This window comes from Berghia stephanieae, chromosome 10 (assembly GCF_034508935.2).
Source record: "Berghia stephanieae isolate SIO BIC M18660-M18661 chromosome 10, UCSD_Bste_1.3, whole genome shotgun sequence".
Lineage (NCBI taxonomy): Eukaryota > Metazoa > Mollusca > Gastropoda > Nudibranchia > Aeolidiidae > Berghia > Berghia stephanieae.
The window spans coordinates 19,579,777-19,594,776 of NC_088369.1; the positions used below are offsets into that span (position 1 = coordinate 19,579,777).

At 35.8% G+C, this 15,000-nt stretch overlaps 1 protein-coding gene across 1 annotated transcript in view; it reads left to right on the forward strand.

Annotated features, from left to right (window-relative positions):
* The window catches only part of LOC144980606 (uncharacterized), a 47,637-nt gene that overhangs the window by 9,608 nt on the left and 23,029 nt on the right, over nt 1-15,000 (forward strand). Inside the window, exons 7-15 of the mRNA XM_078928285.1 lie at nt 49-55; nt 1,510-1,622; nt 2,538-2,613; nt 3,037-3,107; nt 3,582-3,693; nt 6,022-6,103; nt 9,510-9,605; nt 10,265-10,386; nt 14,793-14,875. Of these exons, the coding sequence (XP_078784411.1) occupies nt 49-55; nt 1,510-1,622; nt 2,538-2,613; nt 3,037-3,107; nt 3,582-3,693; nt 6,022-6,103; nt 9,510-9,605; nt 10,265-10,386; nt 14,793-14,875 (762 nt within the window). The remainder of the gene's footprint in view (nt 1-48; nt 56-1,509; nt 1,623-2,537; nt 2,614-3,036; nt 3,108-3,581; nt 3,694-6,021; nt 6,104-9,509; nt 9,606-10,264; nt 10,387-14,792; nt 14,876-15,000) is intronic.

A 15,000-nucleotide genomic window follows, 5' to 3' on the forward strand; every position in this document is an offset into this window, starting at 1 on the left:
CCATAATCCTTGTATCATTTTTGTATTCCTCGTATATTTTTTTTCAAGAAACCAAGTTGGCCGAAAATCGGTGATCTGGTAGGGCCTTTCCCTTTCCCCACTGATCAGAAAAAACCTCAGAAAACTAATATTACTCTTCTCTTTCTTTTGTCCCCCGGGTTTAAAACAAATTCAAATATGTTTTTTTTTTGGCCCTAACCCTTTACTTTTTTTTTTACCTTTTTTTTTTTTTTATTTTTTTTTTTTTTTTTTCCTTTTTTTGGGGAGAGCAAGTTTATTCAATACATTTATGCGATTTAGGTGCCCTAAAAATTGCTTTTTGTCTTTTTCTTATTGTAAAATTAATAACCTTTTACTTTTATTTCAGCTTCCTCATTACTTTTTCCCCGTATATAATGAAAGATATAACTTTGGTCATTTGAGGCTAATTTTATGGCAGACCAGACAGGCCTTAGAATATCGAACAGTTTAAAGTTTGATTGTTTTAGTTTACCGTTGACCTTAATTTGTAGCCACACACCTCATTTGACACTGGTCTGTTGTTCATATTATAATATGTCAATATGAGTATATATTGTAATTCACATTGTCTCTAGTTAACCCTTTCCATGCGGGATTCAATTTCTACTTTAACCCTCTCCTTACCACACATAGGAAAATCGTCACATTCATTACGATATACAACCAACATCGGATTGACCCTCTCCATACCAACTATAGGAAAATCGTCACATTTGATACGATACAACCAACATCTTTCTTATTCAAATTTCTTTTGTACATCATAAAATTTAAAGAAAATGAACAGTGTGTTGTAGAGCATGTTTTGATAAAGAAATAATGTATCGCAAGAACTTACTGCTATTGTGTTTGAGTGATAAAAATCTAATATTTTTGTTAGTTGGGTGTTAAGTTTTGGGGAAAATCCTGAAAATGGCGGTAAGGAGAGAGTTAAGCTGACTTCATATCCCACAGCTTCGATATTGGATAAGGTAATAGTGATAACAATACAGTCATATTTATTCATCATTTATTACTGGACCTGTGGAGAGCTTTTACTCTCATCTGTCTTGATTTCTTGGGGGGGGGGGGGGGGGGGGGGGGGGGGCAAAATGGCCGAGTGGTTAAGGCATCGCACTATGATCCAGAAGGTCCCGGGTTCAAACCCTGCTTCAGGCACTTTCGTTTCTTTTTCCTTGGGCAAGATTATTAACCCCTAATTTGCTCACTTGGACAACATGGGTGATTCCTGTTGACATCAGACAGCTAGTTTGATGGATTATCTATTGTCCTTCGTGGAATGCCTCGGCGACGGATGATTTCTTATGATGCTGTGGCGGAAGGACGTAATTAAAAAAAAAATTTTGATTTAACGTGAAGCCTCTGTTATCAGCTGAAGAAGGGTTTTGAGCCCTAAGCATTGCGTATTTAGCATTTTGTTCTGGTTTAAAGCTGTTATAATTATTTTTGTACAATTATTTCATATTTATTGTTTCCTAACGATTACAGGTCTAAGCTTGTTTGGGTTGACTCGGGTAGGTGCCATGGGATCCATTGATGAACTGGGGTTTGTGGAGGTGATGGTGTTTGCATCTCTCATTGTAGCTGTGGATCCGGTTGCTGTAAGTCATGTGTTGTATGTGTGTAGATGTAAGGGTTTATTGTGAGTGTGTGTGTGTGTGTGTGTGTTTGTATTTATCTGTCATTCTATTCCATTTTGTCGCAGCATCAACTGTTGAAGGAAAATTTAACGGTGTAAGGAGGGTGAAATAGCTTAAAGCCACCTTATTAATAATATGATTGTTTGATAGCTGAAAGATTCATGGTGTAGATTTTGTTCTGGAGTGCTGAAAAATATTTTGATTGTATTATGTTGCAGAGAGGAGTGTTCCATATTTTGATTGTGCTCGTGAAAAATTGATTTTGGTGTGTGTTGATTCTGGGAGGATTGTCTGGAAGTCATTTGCATGGTGGGGTTTCTAGAAGGCATTTTTCTATTTAAAGTTGATAGTCGTCATTTTTATGGTATTTATGCTACAATCGAACTTTCTGCTGGACTTAACTCAGACCCTGGATTCCAGTTCCACTAAAATGTGACTATCTGTGAATAATTCATTCAGGAGCAGACACTAATGTTGATAATAACAAGAAATTAAGTGAGTAGGAAAGTGCCAGAAGACAATAGTGAATAAAAATTTCACGGGGTGATGGGGGATCGAACCCATGACCTTACTGGTATGACAACTCTGTGTGGCCAGGGAGAGTGTGACTCTACTGTATCAGCTATCCACCACTACATGGAGCGCGAAATTTTTATTCTCTATTGTCTTCGGGCACTTTCCTACTCACTTCATTTCTGGCTACCTGTGAGTTCATTTGCGTATGTGTTTGTGCACGCATGTGTCAAATGTTTTTAAAAATTTAGCTGTACGGAATGAATGGAAAGAGACAGTACAAATTGTAAGTCAGTTTCTGTTTTTTTCACCATTTTAAAATTTCTTATCTCCGACCTCAATTCTGTTTTTTATTTTCCTCAGGTCTTGGCAGTTTTTAATGAGATTGGAGTGAACCAAGTCCTGTACTTCCTTGTATTTGGAGAATCCCTTTTAAATGGTGAGTTTACAGTCTCTCTCTCTCTCTCACTCTCTCTCTCTCTCTCTCTCTCTATATATATATATATATATATATATATATATATCTCTCTCTTTCTTTCTCTCTCTCTCTCTCTCTTTCTCTCTCTCTCTCTCTATCTCTCTCTCTCTATCTCTCTCTCTATCTCTCACTCTCTCTCTCTCTCTCTCTCTCTCTCTCTCTCTCTCTCTCTCTATCTTTTTAAAAAAATGTATAAGGCCATTTCATCCTTTGTACAGAGTTGTTATTTATTTATCCTCAGCCCATACTTCATGAACATGTAACCATCCTCATTGTTTCATCAGTGCCGATGTTTTACCACTCATTGTAGAGTAGTCATATTATGTAAAATATCTTATCGTATTCTTCTGTACTTCTTTTTCACTTTTTTCTTGTTTATTTCAGACGGTGTAACTGTTGTTCTGTATAAAGTATTCCAGGCCTACAATGTAATGGATGATATATCAGAAGTGCATGTGAGCGGTTTTATAAATAATAAATTAAATTTTGTTTCTTGTTGAGTTAAAGAGCACAATTTTAGGTATTATCATTTAAGTTTTATTACGTTCGACTTTGCTAATAATTTATTTGATGTGTTTGAAAATTTTTATATAGATTTTTTTACACTTAGCTTATAATTATTATAGTCATCATTGTTGTTGTTATTATTATTATTATTATCGAGCCTATTATTATTATTATTATTATTATTATTATTATTATTATTATTATTATTATTATTATTATTATTATTATTATTATTATTATTATTAATATTATTATTAGTATTATTAATATTATTATTATTATTATTATTATTATTATTATTATTATTATTATTATTATTATTATTATTATTACTGTTGTTTTTGTCGCTATTAATGTTATTTATGATATTGTTATTATTATCATTATTCTATAAAAATTTATGATATTTGCTATGATTACAGATCGTCCTTGGTGTAGTCAAATTCATTGTAGTTTGTCTGGGTGGATTGGCTCTGGGTGTTCTGGCTGGCATCGTATCGGCCCTTCTCACAAAATATGCCACTCACGTCAAAGGTAAACAAACCAACACTCACTCATGAAAGAGCAATGTTAGTGTTTTTACAGGTGAATGAGTGAAATTAGTTGTTTTTAAAAAATTGAGCTTTAAATATAGCGCAATATCCACTAAATGTGCTCAAAGCGCTTTACAAGGGGTCCCTGGTCAACAGCAACATTTAACATGTAGGACGGGACATGATGCCTGTTAGGCGATATTACAATTTTTCGGACAAAGACAACGCTGTTAACAGCCAGATACTCATTTTACACCTGAGTATGGTGAGAGACTGTTAGTAAAGAGCCTTTTCCAAGGACTCAACTATGCGCTGAGCACGAGGCTCGAACCCAGGGCCTTCCAATCCGAAAGCGAGTGTCATACCACTAGACCACATAGCTGCTTTTTCAGTTTTCAGCTTATGTGGTTCAGCAGTACGATGTCTCGCCTTGTCACAAAAAGTCAAGCGGTGTTAAGTATAGTCAGTGGCCGGATGGATGACAGTGATCGTGGAAAATTCTGTACCTGACATTGTGTCCTTGGGTTAGGAACACATTACCCCATTTGACTCAGGTGGGAATGAGCACCTGGTTATAGGCAGTGACAGATGTTGTAAGAGTGTTAGTACAAAAAATACACCAAACAGGCGGATGGTACTGTATGAAATATATAGAAATATGCTTCCATATGGCCTGCTGGGAGAATAAATGAAACATTTTGAAGTGCATTGAATATGGTTAATCTGTGGAAATGAGCTGTATAAATGCTCATTAACAAAATATGTATTATTCTGATTATATTGTCTTTCCTCGCTTCCAATTGGTATTAGTTAAAATCAATAGACTCCTAGGGAATTGGAACATTACCACACCCCTTGGACAGTCGTTCTCTTGTAAACAATGACAGTTAATGCTAACCTAAGCAAACTAAAAATAAATAAATAAATAAAATTACCTTTATTCATCCCATAGGGAAAATTTGTCTCTAGGGTCTATATCCAAGGGAAGACTGGAATAACCCAGGCGTCAGTTGTAGTACAGCGCTGCAAATTGAGCTAGGGCGAGGTGACTTGTTCAAGGCCACACAGTGCAGCGGCAGTTGATCGAACTCGTTACCTTTCAGATACGAAGCAAAGACCGTACCGCTGAGCCACGCTGCCTCGTATTAAACTACATGCTATAACAATCAATTGTGTGCGGGTGGTTGGATGGGAGCATCACCCTTGAATCGTATACCTATGATGTTCGCATGGGTGTACGATCCGATAGTGATGTCGTTTCTTCTTCTCTTTACTAGCCTATCCTGCTTCTTTGGTTTGTGATTGTATTTTTGACAGGGGATATTTTTTTTTTCTGTAAATCTTCTGCCTGTTTGTTCTTGGTTATTTATAATTTAGCTTATGATATCTTTAGGTTATGATTTTGATTTACATTTGTACTATTTTTGTTAGATTGCTTGTTTTTTTGTTTCAGCGGTCTCTCATATAACCTCAATTGTGTTGGAAGAGACCTAAAGCAACAAACAAACAAAAAAAAAAAATCAATTGTGTGCATTTAAGTGAAATAATCACTTGTCCTACACGCCTGATAAATCCAACACAGGGCTCAGCAGTACGTTCTTTGCTTCATAACCAAAAAGTACAGAGTTCGATTTCCTGTCTTGCTTTGTGACCTTGAGCAAGTCACCTTGCCCTAGCTCACTTTTCTGTGCTGCACTGCGGCTGATGCCCGAGTTATTCTAGTCATCCCTTGGAAGAGACCTTAAAGACAAATTTCTCCTTGGGGATGAATAGAGGGAATTTTATTTGTATTTATTTATTTTTTTAACACGTGTATAACCTTTAACATTTGTAGTCTGATTCAGCAAATCCAGTGAGATCTTATGACAAAAGTATCTGTCGAAACACAATAACAAAGAGCAGAGTGTTGTTAACTTCCTTCATTCTATTGTTTGTAAACAATCAGCTATAATTGTCCGAGCTGTCTTGAGGGTGTGTCACATATCCTATGCTTTGATTGGTCAAAAATCTACTAGTTATTTGGATTGAAATTGAGTTTGACTTAACCCTCTCCGTACCAACTACAGGATAATCGTCACATTTGTTACGACACAACCAACATTTTTCTTATTCAAATTTCTTTTGTACATCATAACATTTAAAGAAAATGAACAGTATGTTGTAAAGCATGTTTTGCTAAAGAAATTATGTATGGCAAGAATTTTACTGCTATTATGTTTGAGAGATAAGAAATATATTTTGGTGTTAGTTGGGTGTGAAGTTTTGGGGAAAATCATGAAAATGGCTGGTAAGGAGAGGGTTAAACTATTGATTTCCTTTTTCCCACCAGTGGCCCAACCGTTGATCATGTACACTGTGGCCTACCTGGGATTTCTGTGTTCGGAGCTGTTTGAGTTTTCTGGAATCATCAGGTGAGTGGAGTAAATACAAGTCTGTAATGCTGAAAGTTTCACATCCATACAGTAGGACAGACTTCACATTTGAGTTGAAAGTACTGTATGGATGTGAAACTTGGAACGCATCACAGGCATGTATCAGGAGGGTACAGATTTTCGTAAACAGGTGCATGCGTAAGCTACTCAGAATAAAATGAAGGGATAGAATAAAAAATGAAGAAGTATGGAAAAGAACACAGCAGAAACCAGTGGGAGAGGAAATAGGAAGAAGACGATTGGACACACGCTTAGAAAGAATGACTCCACTATAACAAAGAAAGTATTGGACTGGAACCCTCAGGGCAGAAGATCAAGGGGAAGGCCACGAGGAACATGGAGAAGAATTAAAGAAGCTGATATACAGAGAAGTGATAAGACCTGGAATGAGATTAAAAAGATAACTCAGGACAGAGAAGGATGGAAACTGTTTGTCTGTGGCCTATACCCTGACCCAGGATGAAAAAGGCAATGATGATGATGATGAATGCTGAAAGGTGTATAAAGGAAATAAAGAACTGAACAAGTGTGTATGAAAGGTGCCAGACCAAGAACTGAACAAGTGTGTATCAAAGGTGCCAGACAAAGAACTGAACAAGTGTGTATGAAAGGTGCCAGACAAAGAACTGAACAAGTGTGTATGAAAGGTGCCAGACAAAGCAAGAACGACCTGAACAAGTGTGTATGAAAGGTGCCAGACAAAGCAAGAAAGAACTGAACAAGTGTGTATCAAAGGTGCCAGATAAAGCAAGAAAGAAAATACAGTAGAATTACTTTAAACCGAAATTTTGGGGACCTTCTAAACCATTTCGGTTTAAAGACATTTTGGTTTAAAGCAAGTTCCCGTTTTGCAATGTTTTTCAAGGGTAGTAACTAGCCTATTTAAGGAATTTGTTCATTTAATCGTATCATGGGTTTCCCGTTAAATGGAGTTGTTGAATAAATGCTGTCTTCGTAACCATTAATTTTGTTATTTTTTTTTTTGTGTGTGTTTTAAAAATATTTTTGGGGGTTTTCGTTTTCAATTCAAAATTGTTGAAAGAGTTGAGTTCGGGATGTCGTGTATTTTACATATCTCCGTCTTGATCAACTTTTTTTTTTTCATAGACTTCACATAGTATTTTGATTTTAAACTCAAACGTGTAAGCACAGTGCTTTCTTTTAGACATCTTTTAGTAAAATGCAAAGCTAAAATAAGATCGAAAGTTCTTGTGCGATAATTGATAATGAATGATGTGCAGCTACTCAGAGGTGAAGTGAAATGGAAATGAAAAGGCGTGTCAATGCTAAGCTGTCTACTACACATCTCTCTTTTGTTGAAAAGCCATTAGGTTCAAAGGCCTAATTACATAGAACCTCCCCCCCCTCACACACCCATTTAAACAAAGTGGAAATGAAATGGCATGTCAATGGTAAGTTGTCTACCACCCCCCCCTCCCCCCCCCTCCTTATCGTCGTGTTGAAAATCCAGTCAGTTCCAAAGCATCAACACACGAGCGAGAACATCTCGCTTGCGTGATTCTACACCCCAACTCCCCCTCTTTCCTCATTTTTTGCCTGCCAGTCAACCGCTGTCTTCCTTTGTCTGTGCGATTGTGGTGTGAATGCCCTGGGTGTTGGCCAAGCCCAAGTGCAGTGATTGAAGTGTTTGCCAACCCCACCCATCACCCTCATCTTATACTTACGCTCTGTTTAATATCGCCGGGCATTATTACATGTGGCCACCTTCCCGAATTTTTGAAGACAAATAGAGAGAGAAAAAGGGAAGGTGCTCTCAGGTTGTTTCGGTTTAAAGAAAGTCCTGCTTAGAAGTATTTCGGTTCATCGTAAGAATTAATACAAAGATAATGAAGAAACTCGTACAATTTATTAAATTCTTTGCGGTTTAAGGTATTTTTCGGTTTAGCTTCTTTTGGTTTAAAGTAATTTTACTGTACAAGAAAAAAATCAGTCGACTCGATCCCCAGTGGAGGTCCACTGATTTTTTGGGATGTTTTTTTCTTCTTGTATTTTTCTCTTTTGCCTTGTTTTTAACCAGTTGAATTTAGTGCTGAAACTATTTCATTTATAATAAACATTATTGTAAGTAAGAAAAAAGATGAAATTTGAATGAATATAGCAGGTTACAAAAAGAACCAAATACTTAAAACGGAACATTTTGGGCTCAAAACACTTTTCAGCTACCAATAGAAATAAAACGGAAATGCTTCAAGTTCTACTGTGAGTGTTCCAATCCAATCCAACCCAATCCAATCCAATCCAATCCAACCCAACCCAATCCAATCCCATCCAATCCAATCCAACCCAACCCTACCCAACCCAACCCAATCCAATCCAATCCAATCCAATCCTATCCAATCCAATCCAATCCAATCCAACCCAATCCAATCCAACCCAATCCAATCCAACCCAATCCAATCCAATCCAATCCAATCCAATACAACCCAACCCAATCCAACCCAATCCAATCCAATACAACCCAATCCAATCCAATACAATACAACCCAATCCAATCCAATACAACCCAATCCAATCCAATACAACCCAATCCAATCCAATACAACCCAATCCAATCCAATACCACCCAATCCAATCCAATACAACCCAATCCAATCCAATCCAATACAACCCAATCCAATCCAATACAACCCAATCCAATCCAACCCAATCCAATCCAATCCAATCCAACCCAACCCAATCCAATCCAATTCAATCCAATCCAACCCAATCCAATCCAATCCAACCCAATCCAACCCAATCCAACCCAATCCAATCCAACCCAACCCAACCCAACCCAATCGAATCCAACCCAACCCAATCCAATCCAACCCAATCCAATCCAATCCAACCTAATCCAATTCAATCCAATCCTATCCAACCCAATCCAATCCAATCCAATTCAATCCAATCCAATCCAATCCAATCCAACCCAATCCAACCCAAACCAATCCAATCCAACCCAATCCAACCCAATCCAATTCAATCCAACCCAACCCAATCCAAAATAGTTGCAGCTTCATGTGATGAAGGGGGCTGGCATTGACGTAACATCTATCTATTGGTTTTAAACTGGTTGAGATAACGATAGAATATTGTCGGCTTATTGATTGGTTGCTCTCACATTTTCAGGGATGTTGTTCCATGCGTGAATAGGACTAGGGAAGACTGAATGTTTGTGCGCATTGATTCTAGAAAATGGCAGTGCATATGCATTTTCTTCCATGGTTTTTCATTGTGTTGTTTTGGAATCTGATATTTTCATTTTTGTTCAAAACTATTGACAGCTTTACCTTATAGCTACAAATAAAGTTTTAAGAACCATTTTAATTTTACTTTCTTAAATATGTGATGACAAAACTTCTATTTATATTTTTTTTCTTTTCAGCCTTGTAGGATGTGGGATAACCCAAAAGCATTACGCCTTCAACAACATCAGTGACAAGTCCAAAACTACCATCAACTACTTCACCAAAGTCATAGGGTAAATTGGATATTTAGAAAAAAATCAATTAAATTTCTTTTATTCATTCTCAGGGAAAAAAATTTGTTTAGGGTCTATTACACGGGGGTCCCAATAGCTCAGTTGGTAGAGCACTTGCTTCACATGCAAAGGGACTAAGATCGATCTGGTGCAGTCGAGATTAATCTCTGATCCCCCTGTCTACCCAGCAGTGAATGGGTCTGTTAGATCTAGTGGAAAGTACTTTGCGATAGACTAGCGTCCTATCCAAAAGGTAGCGAGCATTTGCTATTGTCCGTTTCATGCTAAAGAAACCGGGATAAACTTCAGCTCCATGGGCCTAGTGGCTCTGAAGGACTACTATTCTAATGGAAGACTGGAATAATTCAGGCATCAGTTGCAGTTTTGTAAACTAGGGCAAGGTGACTTGCTCAAGGCCACGCAACACAAAGGATATTTGAACTCAATACCTTTTGAGTATGAAGCAAAGACTGTGCCATACTGCCATTTTGAAATATAAATGTAAATCTATGATGTGTAGAGAAGTCCAAATAGGTCAGTTTATAGAAGACTCAACTTCAAGGCAATTGCTTTAAATCATGATACACAGTTTAGCTTTTTTCTCCCTCCATTTTGAGTGACTGGTTTAATATATATATATTTGTTCCATTTTTCTCCAGCACTGCCTGTGAGACCATCATCTTCATGTTCCTTGGTCTGTCCATGGTCAATGATCACCATGTGTGGCACACTGGATTTGCTCTCTGGACAATTTTACTGTGTAATGTCTACAGGTTTATGAGTAAGTGTCAAAACTGTCTTGAATATCTGACTCACTGACTCCAAACGGTATTATGTTGAGATGTCTTAGATGCTGGAAATCGATGGTCGGTGGATCAAACCTCTGAAGTCTCGATTTTCACAATCGGCGGATCAAACCTCTGAAGTCTCGATTTTCACAATCGGCGGATCAAACCTCTGAAGTCTCGATTTTCACAATCGGCGGATCAAACCTCTGAAGTCTCGATTTTCACAATCGGCGGATCAAACCTCTGAAGTCTACATACAAGCTTTGCACACCTTCTTTTATTCATCAGAGGTCTGATACACTCAAAATTAAATAAATGATGGTGCAGAAAGGTTGTATGTAGAATTCAGAGTTTTGATCAGCCGATTATCGAAATGGAATTTTACAGACAAAACTTTGATAAGTGGTTTAGGTTTGTATGTGCTAAAATGACCCCCAGCTTTTCAAGAGGTCGTAAATGAGATTCTTACATGGCTTACTCTACTCAGGCCTGACCAACGTGCGGCAGTAGACAAAATGTGGAGGCGATAACAGGTTTATCTTAACAGTTGGGTTTTTAATGGTAAACAATGCAGTTATCTAATAAAATCATTAATATACTCATTTAGGCACTGTATGAGTACTATAAGCCATTAAAAAAGCCAGAAATATTATTTTTGAGAAAAAAATAATAAAAAGAATTTGAATACAAGATTTACCTCTATGATAGCTTTAAAATCTTTTGTTTTGGCTCCTTGTCAGATGGCATGTTGGACAACTTGCAGTAATTGTTAAGCAATATGTTGCTCAATATGTTACAGTGGTGCTCTTTAATTTAAAAATCAAACATTTCCGAAATTTTATACAAAGTATTACTTAATGAATTTCGACACACGTTGTTTGCAATAGACTGAAAAATAATGTAGGAAAAAATTGTCCACTGACAGGTTAAATCATTTGCCTTCTTCAAACCCCTCTGTCTAAATTTGATGTATAAGATCCAAACTTATTAAAATAGGTAAATAAAACGTCCTCCTCTTCACCTGCGTGATCCTTACGTGTGACATAACCAGCAATGTATACTAAACTTTGTTTTACTTCATCTTTGACGGAAGATTCTAGATCTGGCAAATTGTCAACAATTTCACAAACTTCTTCTGACCACACAAATCCACATTTGTCACAAGAATGACCTGACTCAGAAGAAAGCTCGTCAATATCAAAACGTAGACGAAGTAGTAATTTAGTTTGAAAGATATTAACTTTTTCAAGAATTTGCTGGACATTAATGAAATAAGTACCACCACTGCCTTGTCTCAATTTACCAAAAGCTTTTTCTATGGGATCAGTTGTAAATTTTCCGAGAAGAACATATTCAGAAGACTCCAATAAATACTTTGTTAGTTCAATAATTCCTTTACATGTATGTTGAATGGCTAAAGAAGTATCACGAGTAAATTTTTTCTCTCTTTTACCCTGTTGGCTTTGTAATTGAGAAGCAAAATCAGAAAAATCCTTAAGTATTTTTAATCCTAAATCTTTATCATTAGAAATGGCTGCGCGTAATGGATCTTTGAATCGTTTGTCTTCAAAGCGTGATTTTACATTCATAATTTTCCAAAATTCAATTACCTTAGATATAAAATTTACTGTTCCGTCCACATTTTCATCTTGCATTCCAGGGTGTTCTATTAATGCTACCTTAGTCTCCTCACAGAAAACATTCAGACAGGTTTGAACTTTTTGTCTCTCAATAGGTTTGGGATTAGCAGACTGATAATTTAATTTTGACATCTTCACTAGACTTTCATCTTCCATTTGCTGTAGTTTCTGTATGTGTTCCCATTTAGCTGTAAATTCATCTCCATTATCCTCAAAAACAAGTTGTCCAGTTTTTTCTGTGAGCCAGTTATTTCTTCTGTTTTTAACTATATGTACAAAATCGTATAATAAAAATATATTGTCGGTTGTCTTCCAAGGAGATTCTAAAGAAAATAATTTGAAAAACGATTGATTGATTCTATTATTATCACAAATGATAGATACTACAGTTCCACCTGCTTTTTTTATATTATTCAATAGCTCATTTGTTTGATCAAACATAAATTGTGAGTCCAGGTTACGCACAGGCAGCATTTTAATTAAATATGATGGACCACCAAAAGGTGAAACTAACATAAACCCTAAAACTGTTGTTGCAAGTTCTTCTGGCTTATTAACAGATTTTCCGAACAGTTTTCCTCCATGATATGTTAGGAGAGGTTTAACATAGACTTCATCTATCAATAAAATATATTTTTTTTGCTGTTCCTCTAAGGAAGAAAAGACACTTGTTAAAAAAGTTAAATCGCTGGTATTGTTTACTTTAGATGATATTCTGTTTAGGGTTGTTTGGCTTGGTAAACCAAAATCCTCATGAAGACGATTATATAAAGATCGGGAAGTAGCTAAATATTCAAAAGCTCGTACTATGATATCAGGTGAATATTTCACATTTTTTACTGCAACTGTATTCAAAGTTGAACATTGTTCTAACAAAACAGACTTTTTGTGATTCAGTTCCAAAGAATTAAGATAATCTAAAGAAGCCTCAAGTTGTGACCATCGTGCAACTTTTGTAATCCTGTTTCTTGAAAGCGGTGTTATTGATGTTTTTACTCCTGCGTGATATCCATCGAAGCTTTGATCAGGGTTGATTTTTAACATAAACCTTGGAATGCCAGAAGAATGCAAGTAATCTGTTGATTGTATGAATAAATAATTGTTGCTTACAAAAGAATTAATCTCGCAAGGAAATTGTCGACCAGCTATAGAAGAGCACAAAGTATCAAAGTCTACAACATCTTGTTTAATAAATTCATTCAATTCATCTGGTTGATGACAACGTATCGCTGAGCTTGACTTTGTAGTTGTTCTAGGAAGTGGTGGTGGTGTTGGTACTAAACTTCTTGGAATGTTATCAAAAATAGAAGGAGGGTCTTTTGGTCTTAATCTTCCTTTGACTGAAATTGTTTCAAACCCTTCAGGAAAATGTTTGATGCAAACAACAGTGTTTGATGTGTTTGGGATATTGTCACGGGGTATTGCTTTCATCCACCTTTCACGTTCTTCTAAATTTTTAGGAAGTCTATAAACAGTAATTTTATCAGTTGATTTATAATTTGAATGGCAACCCGTAACACAACATTTTCTCCCCATGTTTAGTCTAGACCTGTATTATAATTATGGGACCTAATGCAGACGAAGACAACTTATATTCTAAGAAGTCTCTTTACTTTCACTTTGAGTCAGTCAGAGAAGAGTAAGCGAACAGAGTTAGACTAGACTAGCAATCTTGATTATAAAGTTAATTCAATTTAAAAAGCAGGTAAAATAATAAACAAATAGAGTTATACTTGCATACGATATGAGGAAAAGTAATCCAAAGTGAAATGATACAAATTAGACACAACAGTAATTTGAAATTGACACCGATAGGAGGCTGCCATTTTGTTTGCGGCAGTAAACATGCTGTTCTCTTTTCCTCCTCCGATAAGACTTATACAGGAAAAAAACAATAATAAAATTTAAAGTATTTATCTAATATTAATTCTAGTACATTTCGCAATTGAAAAAACACAATATAATGATTGTGGTGTTAAATATAATTTTCCCTCTTTCTTTAAAACCTAATCCAAGTTTAGGGCTGTTACTTTTTACTCCCTCCTTTAATTGGTTGGCATTCTCGCCTCCACATTTTTAACTGCCTGCATAATCGGGAGGCCTGAGTAGAGTAAGCCATGGATTCTTAACAAATTCTTTGAAGTCTCAGGTTTAATTCTATTTTACTAATTGTGGATATTTTAATCTATTGATATATAGTTAAAAGGTTTTTCTTGCCGACGTGTTCAAAAAAACCGTGGCTTTCACACAAATGGTGTGATGCATGTCAGACACAAATTGTGTTCTGTGCAGGTCTTTGCATTCATCTTCTTTTCAGTTTTTCTGTGAGTGATTTTATTGATTGATGTTATATATAATCACATGTGCAGGTTACTTAAAGATTTTGTATAAGCGCTTCCAAGCACTTTTGGTGGAAAGGGGCTCTATAGAAATTATTATTATTATTATTATTATTATATTATTATTATTATTATTATTATTATTATTATTATTATTATTATTATTATTATTATTATTATTATTATTATTATCATTATTATTATTATCATTATTATTATTATTATTATCATTATTATTACTATCATCATCATCATCATCATCATCATCATCATCATCATCATCATCATGATTATTATTATTATTATTATTATTATTATTATTATTATTATTATTATTATAACATCATCATCATCATCATCATCATCGTCATCGTCATCATCATCATCAACATCTTCCTCTTTTCCCTTTGTAACTTCCAGTCACCTTTGGGCTGACCTTCCTCATCAACACGCTCGACGCTTACAGAGTCAGAAAGATCTCCTGGGACGAACAGTTCATGATAGTAAGTGTTGCTGATTTGGTATTTACACACACGTGTACTTCATTGCTGGTTTGATGACACAAATTGTTTTGTTGGACTCGTTATTGTCATAGAAATAAATAAAAATAAAAATAAAATTCCCTTTA